This window comes from Mesitornis unicolor, unplaced genomic scaffold (genome assembly GCF_000695765.1).
Source record: "Mesitornis unicolor isolate BGI_N332 unplaced genomic scaffold, ASM69576v1 Scaffold50241, whole genome shotgun sequence".
NCBI lineage: Eukaryota > Metazoa > Chordata > Aves > Mesitornithiformes > Mesitornithidae > Mesitornis > Mesitornis unicolor.
In genome coordinates this window covers 1,953-13,057 of record NW_010164081.1, presented here as the reverse complement: position 1 = coordinate 13,057, position 11,105 = coordinate 1,953, and the positions used below count along the sequence as shown (strand labels likewise).

At 45.9% G+C, this 11,105-nt stretch overlaps 1 protein-coding gene across 1 annotated transcript; it reads left to right on the top strand.

Annotated features, from left to right (window-relative positions):
* Positions 1–3: 3 nt before the first annotated feature.
* Positions 4–9,823, top strand: EIF3L (eukaryotic translation initiation factor 3, subunit L; the record flags this gene model as incomplete). The annotated part of the gene is made up of 13 exons (XM_010194161.1): positions 4–21; positions 111–159; positions 264–474; positions 1,065–1,144; positions 1,430–1,491; positions 2,868–2,937; positions 3,625–3,698; positions 4,677–4,848; positions 5,094–5,248; positions 6,068–6,238; positions 7,230–7,727; positions 8,748–8,828; positions 9,560–9,823. Coding segments are annotated over 13 exons (1,680 nt in total), but the record flags the coding sequence as incomplete, so codon positions are not given.
* Between the last annotated feature and the right edge of the window lie 1,282 nt (positions 9,824–11,105).

The following is an 11,105-nucleotide window of genomic DNA, read 5'->3' as shown; positions in this document are numbered from 1 at the left end:
GGGGAGGACTACGACAACGAGGTGCGGGCCGGGGGTCCTGGGGGTGAGGGGAATTCGGGGGATGGTGTCCGGGCTGATGGTTGTAACTCGCTGCCGGCCTCTCTCCGCAGGGCGCCTACGACCCCTACTCCTACTCCAACGACTATGATATGCACACGGGTGAGTGCGGGCCTAGGCTCCGGGTGTGCTGGCGTCCGGCTGGATCTGTAAGGGTCGGGCCGGGCCGTAGTGCAGCCGCCTCACCGCTCCCCTTTTCCTCTCAGGAGACCCGAAGCAAGACCTGGCCTACGAGCGCCAGTACGAGCAGCAGACCTACCAGGTGATCCCCGAGGTGATCAAAAACTTCATCCAGTATTTTCACAAGACGGTGTCAGACCTCATTGACCAGAAGGTGTATGAGCTCCAGGCCAGCCGTGTTTCCAGTGATGTTATCGACCAGAAGGTGTACGAGATCCAGGACATCTATGAGAACAGGTACGAAGCCATCCTTCCTGCTCACTCTTTAAATGGTGATGAAGGTGCACCCTGCTCTGAAAAGGCTGACTAGCAGTCTTGTTCCAAACCTGGGCTTACTCTGAAATGCAGCTTAAAGTTTGATTTGAACACTGGGGTTAAAAACCTAGGTATTTCCAGGCCATTAGTCTATTGTAAGTCTAGGTCTTTTGACCTGTTTGAAGGAAAATACAAGTCTTTTGCCTAGCAGGTGTGGAGGTAGTGAAAAGTGACCTCAATAGTGCTAGTCAGGCAGTTTGCAGAAAGCTGTGAGATGTAGTTGTTGTGCCTGTTCCTTATAGATACTTCCACTCCTGCTGATGGCTGTGTTACCTTACCATAAGGGGAATGCAAAAGTATCATGCACAACTGTTCCATACTTCGGGGATAAATTAAAGATGTTTATTGTTTAGTTTGCTATTCTCCTTTGCTTCAACACTGGACTTACTGAAAAGGGGATGGTGGTGGTTTTCTGATTCCGTTGGGTCGAAGGCTTCTATATTATGGTCTCTAACTCCAGCTCTCTGATACTGCAGATGGTTTCTAATACCACATATGTGTTTATCTTTCAGCTGGACAAAGCTGACAGAAAGGTTTTTTAAGAATACCCCATGGCCAGAGGCTGAGGCCATTGCCCCTCAGGTTGGAAATGGTAAGCGTTTCTTTTACTCCCTTTTTAGTTGTCAGAAAGAGAAGGAACTAAATTACTTTTGATGCATGAGTGAGTAAGTGCACAGTGTTGCTGCCACCTGAGTCAGTCGTCTTTGTTCTCTCTGGCAACTCCTTCAGTAGATACCTGGCAAGTCAAAACTGAAGAAAGTATCCCTTTGTACCTCTCTTTATTACTGTGGCAGGCAGATTGCCACAGGCATTTTCGGGAGATACAGTTGCCTAGGCCCTGTGGCTTGCTAATGTCCTGTTCTGTCATCTTTTCCAGATGCTGTTTTCCTCATCCTATACAAAGAGCTGTATTATAGGCACATCTACGCCAAAGTCAGCGTGAGTGTTTGTTCTATGTCTTCCTCTCGGTTATATGCTGGCTTCTTCGTGCCATAAGACTTGCCAAATCTTGCACCTACCACAGTATCCATGGTTCCATAATTTTTGCAAGACATGATTGGATAGGTTTATGGGCTGATTTTAGGGAAGCTTAAAATTCTTGCCTTTTTTAGTTTAGTAAGGATTCACTGACTGCTGAAAAGCAAGGCTTGATTTTTTTTCTGAGGCTTGTTAGCTGCCTCCTCAAACTTGGTTATAATAAGTGTACAAGGTTCTTTAGCAGCTTATATGAATCAGAAGACTTGGTCTGATTTTTCAGGAAGCTATTAAGTTGAAGTTTGTCACTGACATCAAATGTAGTGGTTAATGAGTTAGGGAGGAAGGAGGTGTTAGGAGGTATTTTAATTTTCTTTTTGATAGAGCTGTAATTGCAAGACCTATAGATCACTTGGTTTTGTGCGTTTCTTTGTGGCTTTTTGTTCCTTAGATCAGCAGGTGAGTGAGAGGGAATGTCACAAGAGGGTTTGTTATTTGTGATTTAAAAAACCATGTGGGGTCAGAGCACGTTGTGAAGAGGGAAATATGAGCCCCGTAAAGGATATAAGAGAAGGAGAAGGAATGAATAATGCTCTGTAAAACAAAACAATTTCCCCCTCTTTTTTTTCTTAATCTAGTTTGAAGTTGGAGAAAATCACAGTAGTTCTTGGTTCTTTAAGGAAAGAAGCTTAACAGAGGCATGACTTGTGGGATAAATAAGGAATAACTGCAGTTTTGATGTGGACCAGAGAGTAGAGAAATGGGGACTTTTAAAAGACTGCTCTATTAACCTGCATCAGGCTTTAACAGGAGAGACTGGTTTCTCAAGCTGTGCTGCTGTTAGTGAGTGTCAGACTGCCCTTGAGTGTCTCCAGGTGAAACAAAGAAGATGATTCTAGGAAGAGTGATTCCCTACCATGTCTACTGGTCTTTCAGAGCATTAGAAATACTGTCCAGAAGCAGAATTGTTGATTTATTAATGGCTCTCATGAGGGGAGAAGGAAGGAAAGCTGTTGAAGGTAATAGGAACCACTTAAGTCTGGACAGCAGAGAGGAGGCTGAGGAAGGTTAGTGCATCCTATGCACAGAAGGTTTGAGTGCTCGGTCGTCCTGGCAGAAGCTACCTGTGCATGAAAAGTCAGCCCTATTCTATGGCACAATAGTGATACAGTTTCGGATTTTCTGGGTGGCACTGGTAGGTGTCCTGGTTGAATTTTGGCTCTAACGTGTCTGAAATAGACCCTTCTACCACTGTGACTATTGACCATCTTTCATATGCTGTTGCCCATAAACTCATTCCTGCCTTGCTTGAAACTGAACAGTTTGGCTTCTCATTGCAGGGAGGGCCCACGCTGGAGCAGAGATTTGAGTCCTATTATAACTACTGCAATCTCTTCAACTACATCCTCAGTGAGTTGCTGCGATTAATTTCTGGTTTGTAAGTTTTGGAGAAGGAGGGCAGAGCTGGAGAAGGAATCGGAAGAACTGGAACATGTTTGTTTATGGATTATATAAGGAAAAGTAGTGTATGAGCTTTCCGTATGTTTGAGTTTGTTGAATGAAGAGCACTTTGCATCCATGTATTTAAAACCACAAAGAGCCCAAATAGTTTCCAGTGCTTTTTGAATTACTCTAAAGGATAAAATTTATTTGGCTTTCCATCTTGCTGAGAATTGCTTCACTTATCTTTATTAAAAGGCAAAATGTAGCTATAAGCTGGAGAAAACTTACTGCAGTGTTTCACAACTGCTTACTGTTGACTCCCCTTCGAACAAATGTCAGTGTTTGGGACTCCCTGCCAGACTTCTTGCAGAGAATGGATCGGTTAGGATGAGCCCCTAGCATTTGTGCACAGCTTCTCAGAATCACAGCTGCTGAGCAGTCATGCTCCAGAGGTTAACCCCATACAAGCTCATTGTTTAAAAGTGAAGGCAGTTGAATCAACCAGAGGTACATATCACCACCCTACTGGAAACTTCATTTGTCTGCTGCTCCATCTCCCATTTCAGCGAAATTGTTGTGTTCTTTAATTTGTCTATTCCTCCCATTCTGCCCAAGGTATTAAGCCTCTTGTCTATTGCTTATGTTGTTCTGCAGATGCTGATGGCCCTGCTCCTCTGGAATTGCCCAACCAGTGGCTCTGGGATATCATTGATGAATTCATATACCAGGTATATGTCTAGAAGACGAGGCCATTTTGGGGCAGCCTTGTTTCTGTTAGTGCTACTGAATCTTCCATCTCCTCCCTTTCTGTGATTTTTCTATAGCTAGGGTTATTCCACAGCTTTTCTCTGTTATTCCTGGGGCACCAGGTAGATGACGTAGTTGTAAATGTACAGGTTTTTCAGTTACTGGGAGCTGTGTGGGGAATCCTGAGCTGCTACTGGTATTTCTGTTTCAGTTGCTGCTTAGGGGACTTTTTTAACTTGCCTTCATTTCTGCCTCGTTTGTGCAAAGCAGCCTGACTGAACTTTGCTGTAATCACTGAGACATGAGGATACCTGTTCAAACTGTTTTTATTGTATTCTATGGTTTTTCTTTTGTATTTTTTTAGTCAATAAAGCCTTTATATTTGCACTGAGAGATTGCTGACGTGGTTTGAAATAATCTGTGGTCTAAGAGCTTGGTGCTAGGAAGTATTTTTCCACTTACTGTTCTGAGTGCAGCAGTACAGATCTCAAATCTTACTGGTTTTTTTCTAAATGTTCCTTTCTCTGTAACTTTTTATTGTAGAGCTGCCTAGAATTCATCAGGTGCAGTCTTGTCAAGCTTGAGGATGAAAAAGAGTATGTGCATGGGTAGAAAAAGATGGTGTGTGCAAACACACCTTATGACACTTGGTCATTCTTTTTGCAAGCTGCTCAGACAGCAAATTTGTGTTTAGTCTCCCGTCCTAATTGTCTAAGAGATCCTTCTCTGCTTTATTCTGTCTTCTGGCCTTTCCCCTCTGCACTGTATCAGATTTCCCTGGGTGCTTTAAACGTGGTATAATTTGCCATTTTGATTGCCAGGTGATCTCAGATGAAACTTTTTTTCACGCAAGTTGTAGCTCATTATGATGCATTTGCGATCAACTTGTGAGCTCAGTGCACTTAGCTGAACATCTCCAGACTCACTTCTCATCATCAAATCTCTGCCTTTTCCTGTAGTTCCAGTCTTTCAGCCAGTACCGCTGCAAGACAGCCAAGAAGTCTGAAGAGGAAATTGATTTCCTTCGTTCCAACCCCAAAATCTGGAATGTCCACAGTGTCCTTAATGTGCTGCACTCTCTGGTGGACAAATCCAACATCAACCGACAGCTGGAGGTCTATACAAGTGGAGGTGAGTTTGCTGGGTGAGGCCAAGCAGGACTGGTGTCTGTGCTGCCTTGCTTTGATTTGACCGAGCTCACTTTGCTTTGTTTGGGAGCTGGATCAGTGGATGGATTAAATGGGATCCTTTTGGCCTTACGTGAGAAACGCCAGTGATTGCAGCTGAGGTTTTGCTCCTTTTGCCTGTAAACATGGAGGTGTCAAAAGTGGAGCCTGCTCCCTTGGAGGAAAGCATCTCAGTTCCTTTTGTTATAGGTGATCCCGAAAGCGTGGCTGGTGAATACGGTCGCCACTCCCTCTACAAGATGCTGGGCTATTTCAGCCTGGTTGGGCTGCTGCGACTGCACTCTCTGCTGGGGGATTACTACCAAGCCATCAAGGTTCTGGAGAACATTGAGCTGAACAAGAAGGTAACATTACATGTTTTAAACCCTCTGTTGCAGTTTTCCAAATGCCTCTGTTCAAACATGGTGGTGAAAGTTTGCCTTAACACATCTTCCAGCTGAGGATCTGTTTGTAGCTGTTGTAGTTTTCAGGAGTTTGTTTCTAGGATTAGCTGGAAGAAGTGCCAAGTTGAGCACAGCTGGAGCTTTGGCATTAAATCAAGCCATATGATAACGCCTGATGCTGTTGCAGCACAAATGCCTAGTTTTTAGGAAGTTTGCTGTGTTGTGCAAGGCAGTGTTGTAGGGAATATTATTTGAACTGTAAGTGATAGCACAGAGAGAGCTAGCTGCCCACATCATTCCCACCTTGGTCTATAGGTCATTCTTTTATTTTTGACGCTCATTCTCAGTGTGCCCACACCTGCCTTACATGTTTTCTGCCCTAGATTGAGTGCCACTTGGGGTAACAGTGACTAACCAAAGTTCAGCTGCAACACAGGCTTGACCCAGGGCTTGGCACAGATGGCTCTATGCTGTCTGACCCAGGGCCTGGAGTGAAACAGGGGAAAGGGAACTGAGCGAAGCAATATTAGGCACAGTACGAGAGACCTCTGGTTGCAGGAAGCTTAAACTGGAAAAAACATAGGAAATGGGACAGTCTAATAAACAGTGAGAAAGCTGCTGCAGGAATGGGTGAGAGGTAAGGTATCCTGAATTAACCCTCTCCTTTCTATATGTGGGATGGGAGTGAAGGCAGAGGTGGCAGGATTACGGGTAACAAGCTGTTTGGAACAAAGGTGGTTGTCTCGTCTCTAACACAGCATGTTGACCCTTCCCTCTCAGAGCATGTACTCCCGGGTGCCTGAGTGCCAGGTGACCACCTATTACTACGTGGGCTTCGCATACCTTATGATGCGGCGTTACCAGGATGCTATCCGCGTCTTTGCCAACATCCTTCTTTACATCCAGAGGACCAAGAGTATGTTTCAGAGGACGACCTACAAGTACGAGATGGTAAGAGATAGAATAGGTCTAGGCTTCCCAAAAGAAGAGGCTGCTGTCTTCTTCCCTGCCCCTCCTCTGTCACCTGAAAACCTGCATCTAGTAGTCCAGCCTTATTTTCCTGAACTGTGCTGCTGGTCGTAGCTGGGGATCCTTTGCCCTCGTTTGCCATGTGTGGCTGTGTTACTGGTTCCTTTGGTTGTTCACCAGACAGTTGCCCTGGCTCCATCTACACTCTCCCTCTAAGCAGTGTTGTTAAGGAATATTAGCTGCCAATGATATTTTTATGGATGCTGCTTCAAACTTGGTTCTGTTCCTAGTCCAGTCCTGCATTTCAGATTACTGCCATTGTCAGATATATTTCTATTATCAGATGATCATTCACAGACACTTTTAATTCAGCATGGCTGAAACAAAGCCCCTTTCTCTTTCCAAATAAGCTGTCTCTGGTGCCTATTTTACCCCCTGCTGCTGCTGTCTCCTTTTCATCCTTTCTAATTATTTGTGTAACCAAATCCTACTGTTCTTAATTCCATGACACTTCAAAAATTTGGTTTGTCTGTTTCAGCCACACAGCTGTCCGTTTCATCCCACACTCAGATAAATCTTCCTTCTCAGTCTTTTCTTCACTGGCCTCCCTGATAACTAACCCTTGTCAGGAGATGGCTGTTAAAATCTCTGCCTTCCCTTCTCCTCTGCACTTTCTTGCACCAAAGCAGTCAAACCTGCTTCTGGCCATCCAGGTTCTGTATGGCTCTGGATGCATTCACTCTTTACTTTCCTCTTGTGCAGCCCTCTTTTTCATTGATGCGAGCCTTGATACAGCATTGATCTTATTGCTTTGCCCAGACGCCCTGCTTTTTTATACTGTCCCCTTTGAGCATGAAGACCCTCAGTGCTCTGGGCAAAGGTCCTGTCTCTGATAAACACAGCTCCCAGCTCCCTCCTGCACCATAAAGCCTGAGCACATTGACAAGCTAACAGGTTCTTCTCTCTGTCTCAGATTAACAAGCAGAACGAGCAGATGCACGCACTCCTGGCCATTGCCCTCACCATGTACCCCATGCGCATAGATGAGAGCATCCACCTGCAGCTGCGAGAGAAATACGGGGATAAGATGCTACGCATGCAGAAGGGTGACGCACAAGTCTATGAGGAGCTCTTCAGTTACGCTTGCCCCAAGTTCCTCTCTCCTGTGGTGCCCAATTATGACAACGTGCACCCCAACTACCACAAGGAGCCCTTCCTGCAGCAGCTCAAGGTCTTTGCTGATGAAGTTCAGCAGCAGGCCCAGCTCTCCACCATCCGTAGCTTCCTCAAGCTCTACACCACTATGCCCGTGGCCAAGCTGGCTGGCTTCTTAGACCTCACAGAGCAGGAATTTCGTATCCAGCTGCTTGTCTTCAAGCACAAGATGAAGAACCTGGTGTGGACCAGTGGCATATCTGCCCTGGATGGGGAGTTCCAGTCCGCCTCTGAAGTTGACTTCTATATTGACAAGGTTGGTGTCTGCCCCTTGCTGGTCAGGAAATTCATCCACCCAGGAAATTCTGGAAGTGGCAGTGCCAGGTTTCACTCCAGTCTGTGGGAAACATACCTTCCTTCCTTTGCCCACAGTGAAGCCATAACATTGCTTAAAAGCAGTGTCAGCGGATGAACAGTGGCGTGATATTGCAGGCAGTTTTGGCAGTCATTTCACCCCAAAAACAAAGGTACTAAGTGTCTTCCCCAGGACAGAGGGTACCGTTTGTCTGTCAGCATTCTTGGGAAGTGATAGTTGGGTGACAGATAGTGCTGTCGGTGTGTTAGGTGGGATTGTCAGCTTTGTAGGTCTCCCCCATATCTCTCCTTTGGTTGACAAAGCAGGGATCTTGCTTGGTAATCTTGCAGATCCATTTTTCCCTGGAGCAGCATTTAGCGCTCTCTGCTCTAGGAGGAATCTCAATACAAGGTGTGGTCCTGCCCTTGGAGCTCTGGACAGTAGGAAGCACAGGAAAGAGTCTTTTAGGATTTCATTTTTCAAAGAACATAGCAGTAACCACTAGGTTCCTTGCTAGGAAGGAGAACCCTTGTTCTTGGTCCTTAAAGCAGACCTCTTTCTGTAAGGTATCATACTGTGTCTTCCCTATGTACCTGAACCAAGCCGACTTGTGCCTGACTGACTTGCATTGGAACCCTGCTCCCGTGGTAGATAGCACAGCCCTTAGCTGTTGGTAGAGGAAAGTAGAACATCCATCAGGGTTGAAACTGTCAAACCGCTGCAAAGAGAGATGAAAATAGTCATAGAGTGCAAGAAGATGGGAAGTGAATACAGTGTGAGTTTAAGACCCATCCCAAAGGTGCATGGAAGGCAGCCCACAGAGAACTGAATGGTTGCTGTGGGATGAGCGTGGGTCAGCCATGTGTGATGCTGAACCAGGGCTGGAGTGAAGCCCCTTTGGTTGTTCCTCCCATTTGGCAGTGCTTGCTGTCTCCCTGCTAGCACAGTGCTTTTCCTAACCTCACGCTGTTCTCTCCCCAGGACATGATCCACATTGCGGACACAAAGGTTGCTCGACGCTATGGGGACTTCTTCATCCGCCAGATCCACAAGTTTGAGGAGGTGAGGCCTGGGCAGGAGAGCTGTGTAGCTCTGTAGGAAAAGTGGGACAAGCACTGGGCTGTGCAGGGCCTGGAGCTGGCATTCATTGTGAGGCAGCTGTGTGATGCCTCGCTGGGATGACCCCCAGCTCTGCGAGGCACTGGGCAAAGGCAGGTGGTTTAAGCAGCAGCTGCTGGCCTTTGAGGAATGGTATGTTTTTGTGTGAGAAGTGCTCATTCAGTTGAGCCACAGTGGAAAAGAAGTGTGTAAGGGTGTTGACTCCATTGTCCCTGGGCAGTTGTGGTGTTTCTGTCAGCAACACAGCCAAAATCCTATCTCTACCTTCGTAACTATGGCTCTAGAAAGTGACCTCAAAGATTTCTGGAGCATGGGAGACTTCAGCGTTGTGCTCAGCCAGAAGGTGACATTTCTCACTGCTCCACTCTCCTGATAGAGGCTGCTGTGCACAGGGAGCTTAGGCAGCAAAATCCTGAGATGTGGGGACTTGAGCAATACAGGGTTGAGATACTGCTGCTAGAAGTTTGCGCCCTCTCTTCTCCACACATCTTCCTCTGCTGTCTTGGAGAAGAGGAGGGAGTTTTAGTAGTTCCCCTTCTGCTTCGCATGAGAGTTCATTTACTCAGCGAGTTGGAGAGGAAGGAGCAGAGGCATTGGATAAAGGCTGCTGAGGGAAGCAGTAGTGTATACAAATCACTGTGTATTCTTCTGACCTTTGCTTTCTCTAATTCCAGCTGAATCGAACCCTGAAGAAGATGGGCCAGAGACCCTAAAACTTCTGTGGATACAGTGATTGGCCTGAGCAGAGAAGTGGATGGGAGAGATTATTCTCTCTGTGGTGAGGGAGGGGAGCCCGGGATTCTGGCATTTCTGGAATATTCTGTGACTCTCGAGGTTTTTTGTACTTAAATTAGCAGACTCATCTGGCTCAAACTATCCTACAAAGGACAAGATATCTAATAAATTAGAAAAAACTAATTTTTTCTAGAGAGCATTCAGTATCTGATGTACTCATTTATTTTTCCTCTGTGGAAGAATATAATTGCATCTAGAGACATGAGCAGCTGCTGTTATATCGTTATATTTGTGCTCTCTTTGGTCCATGTTGTTGCAGGTTACAGTGGGGAGCAGATCTCTTTCCGTGCTCTGTAAAGGCACTGTGCACAGCGAACAGGAAGGGCCACAGAACTGATTAACAGGGAGAAAATGAGCTGTTCCACAGCACTTCCACAGGATATGGAATGAGGTGCAAGCTAATAATATCCCTTTTAGCTCTTGCCCCATACATTGAATAAGCTTGAGTTATAGTTGCTTCCCTAGAAGGGTGCTTTTTTGCCTTCCCACCCCTCTTGTTAGTTGCTATGAAGTAGAAATGCTCCAGAGTGGATTGATGTGTTTTTAAAGGAAGGGGGAGGATTTTTTGCAAGCATTCAGCCCATATTAACTTTGGTCATCTGATGAGATGCCCTTGCTGGAGGTTGTGTTTTATTTCAGCACAAGTGATGCCCAAGTCCTGGCCCTGAATTTAATGGAATTCTGTTTCTCCAGAAAGCTCCCTGAGGGTGTTTAATTTATTAAAACCATCTAAATGCTAATCTTCCCAGCTCTCCAGCCATTTTCAATTCTTCAAGGCAAACTTGCAGTGCCTTGAAAAACAGTTGAAAACTGGTCCTATAAAGGGAAATCAGGGATCCATAAATATTGAGGAAGGGAATGCAAAGAATGAATCGCATCTCATCTGCCCTTCACACCCTCTCTCCCCTCTCCTTTTGCTGCTTTTATAAATAGTTTGGTGTTTGAGCGGTAGAAACAGGTGCAAGAGAAAAACCTGTGTGTGTTAATAGGGAAGCTACACTAAGTGTGCTTCATATATACTATCTGCCTCTTTGTACCCCTCCCTCTCATTCCTTTCCACTGAGAGGTCTTGGCAATGCAGCTTGGCTTCAGATGCGATCCTGTGTAGAAGTCGGGAATAATTAGCCTTTGTTGGTTTATAGGCCGTGTTTGAATGAGGGTCAAGTTTCTAGTGCCCTAGATACTGCTGGAAAGTAAACTTTCCCATCCTCGAGTCCTGTAACTCAGGCAGGCAAGGTACGGGCAGCACAGAGCAAGGTTAAATGGGCACCTCCCGTTGGCCTCCGGGCTGCTGCTGTTAGTGTTGCACGTGCTAAGGGCTGACCCCCTCCAGTTCTGAAGGGTTTGAGGCAGCTGTATGATTAAAGAAATTAAAGGACTGAGGTGCCACTGCATTATAACAACCCATGGGAGCTGGATATCATA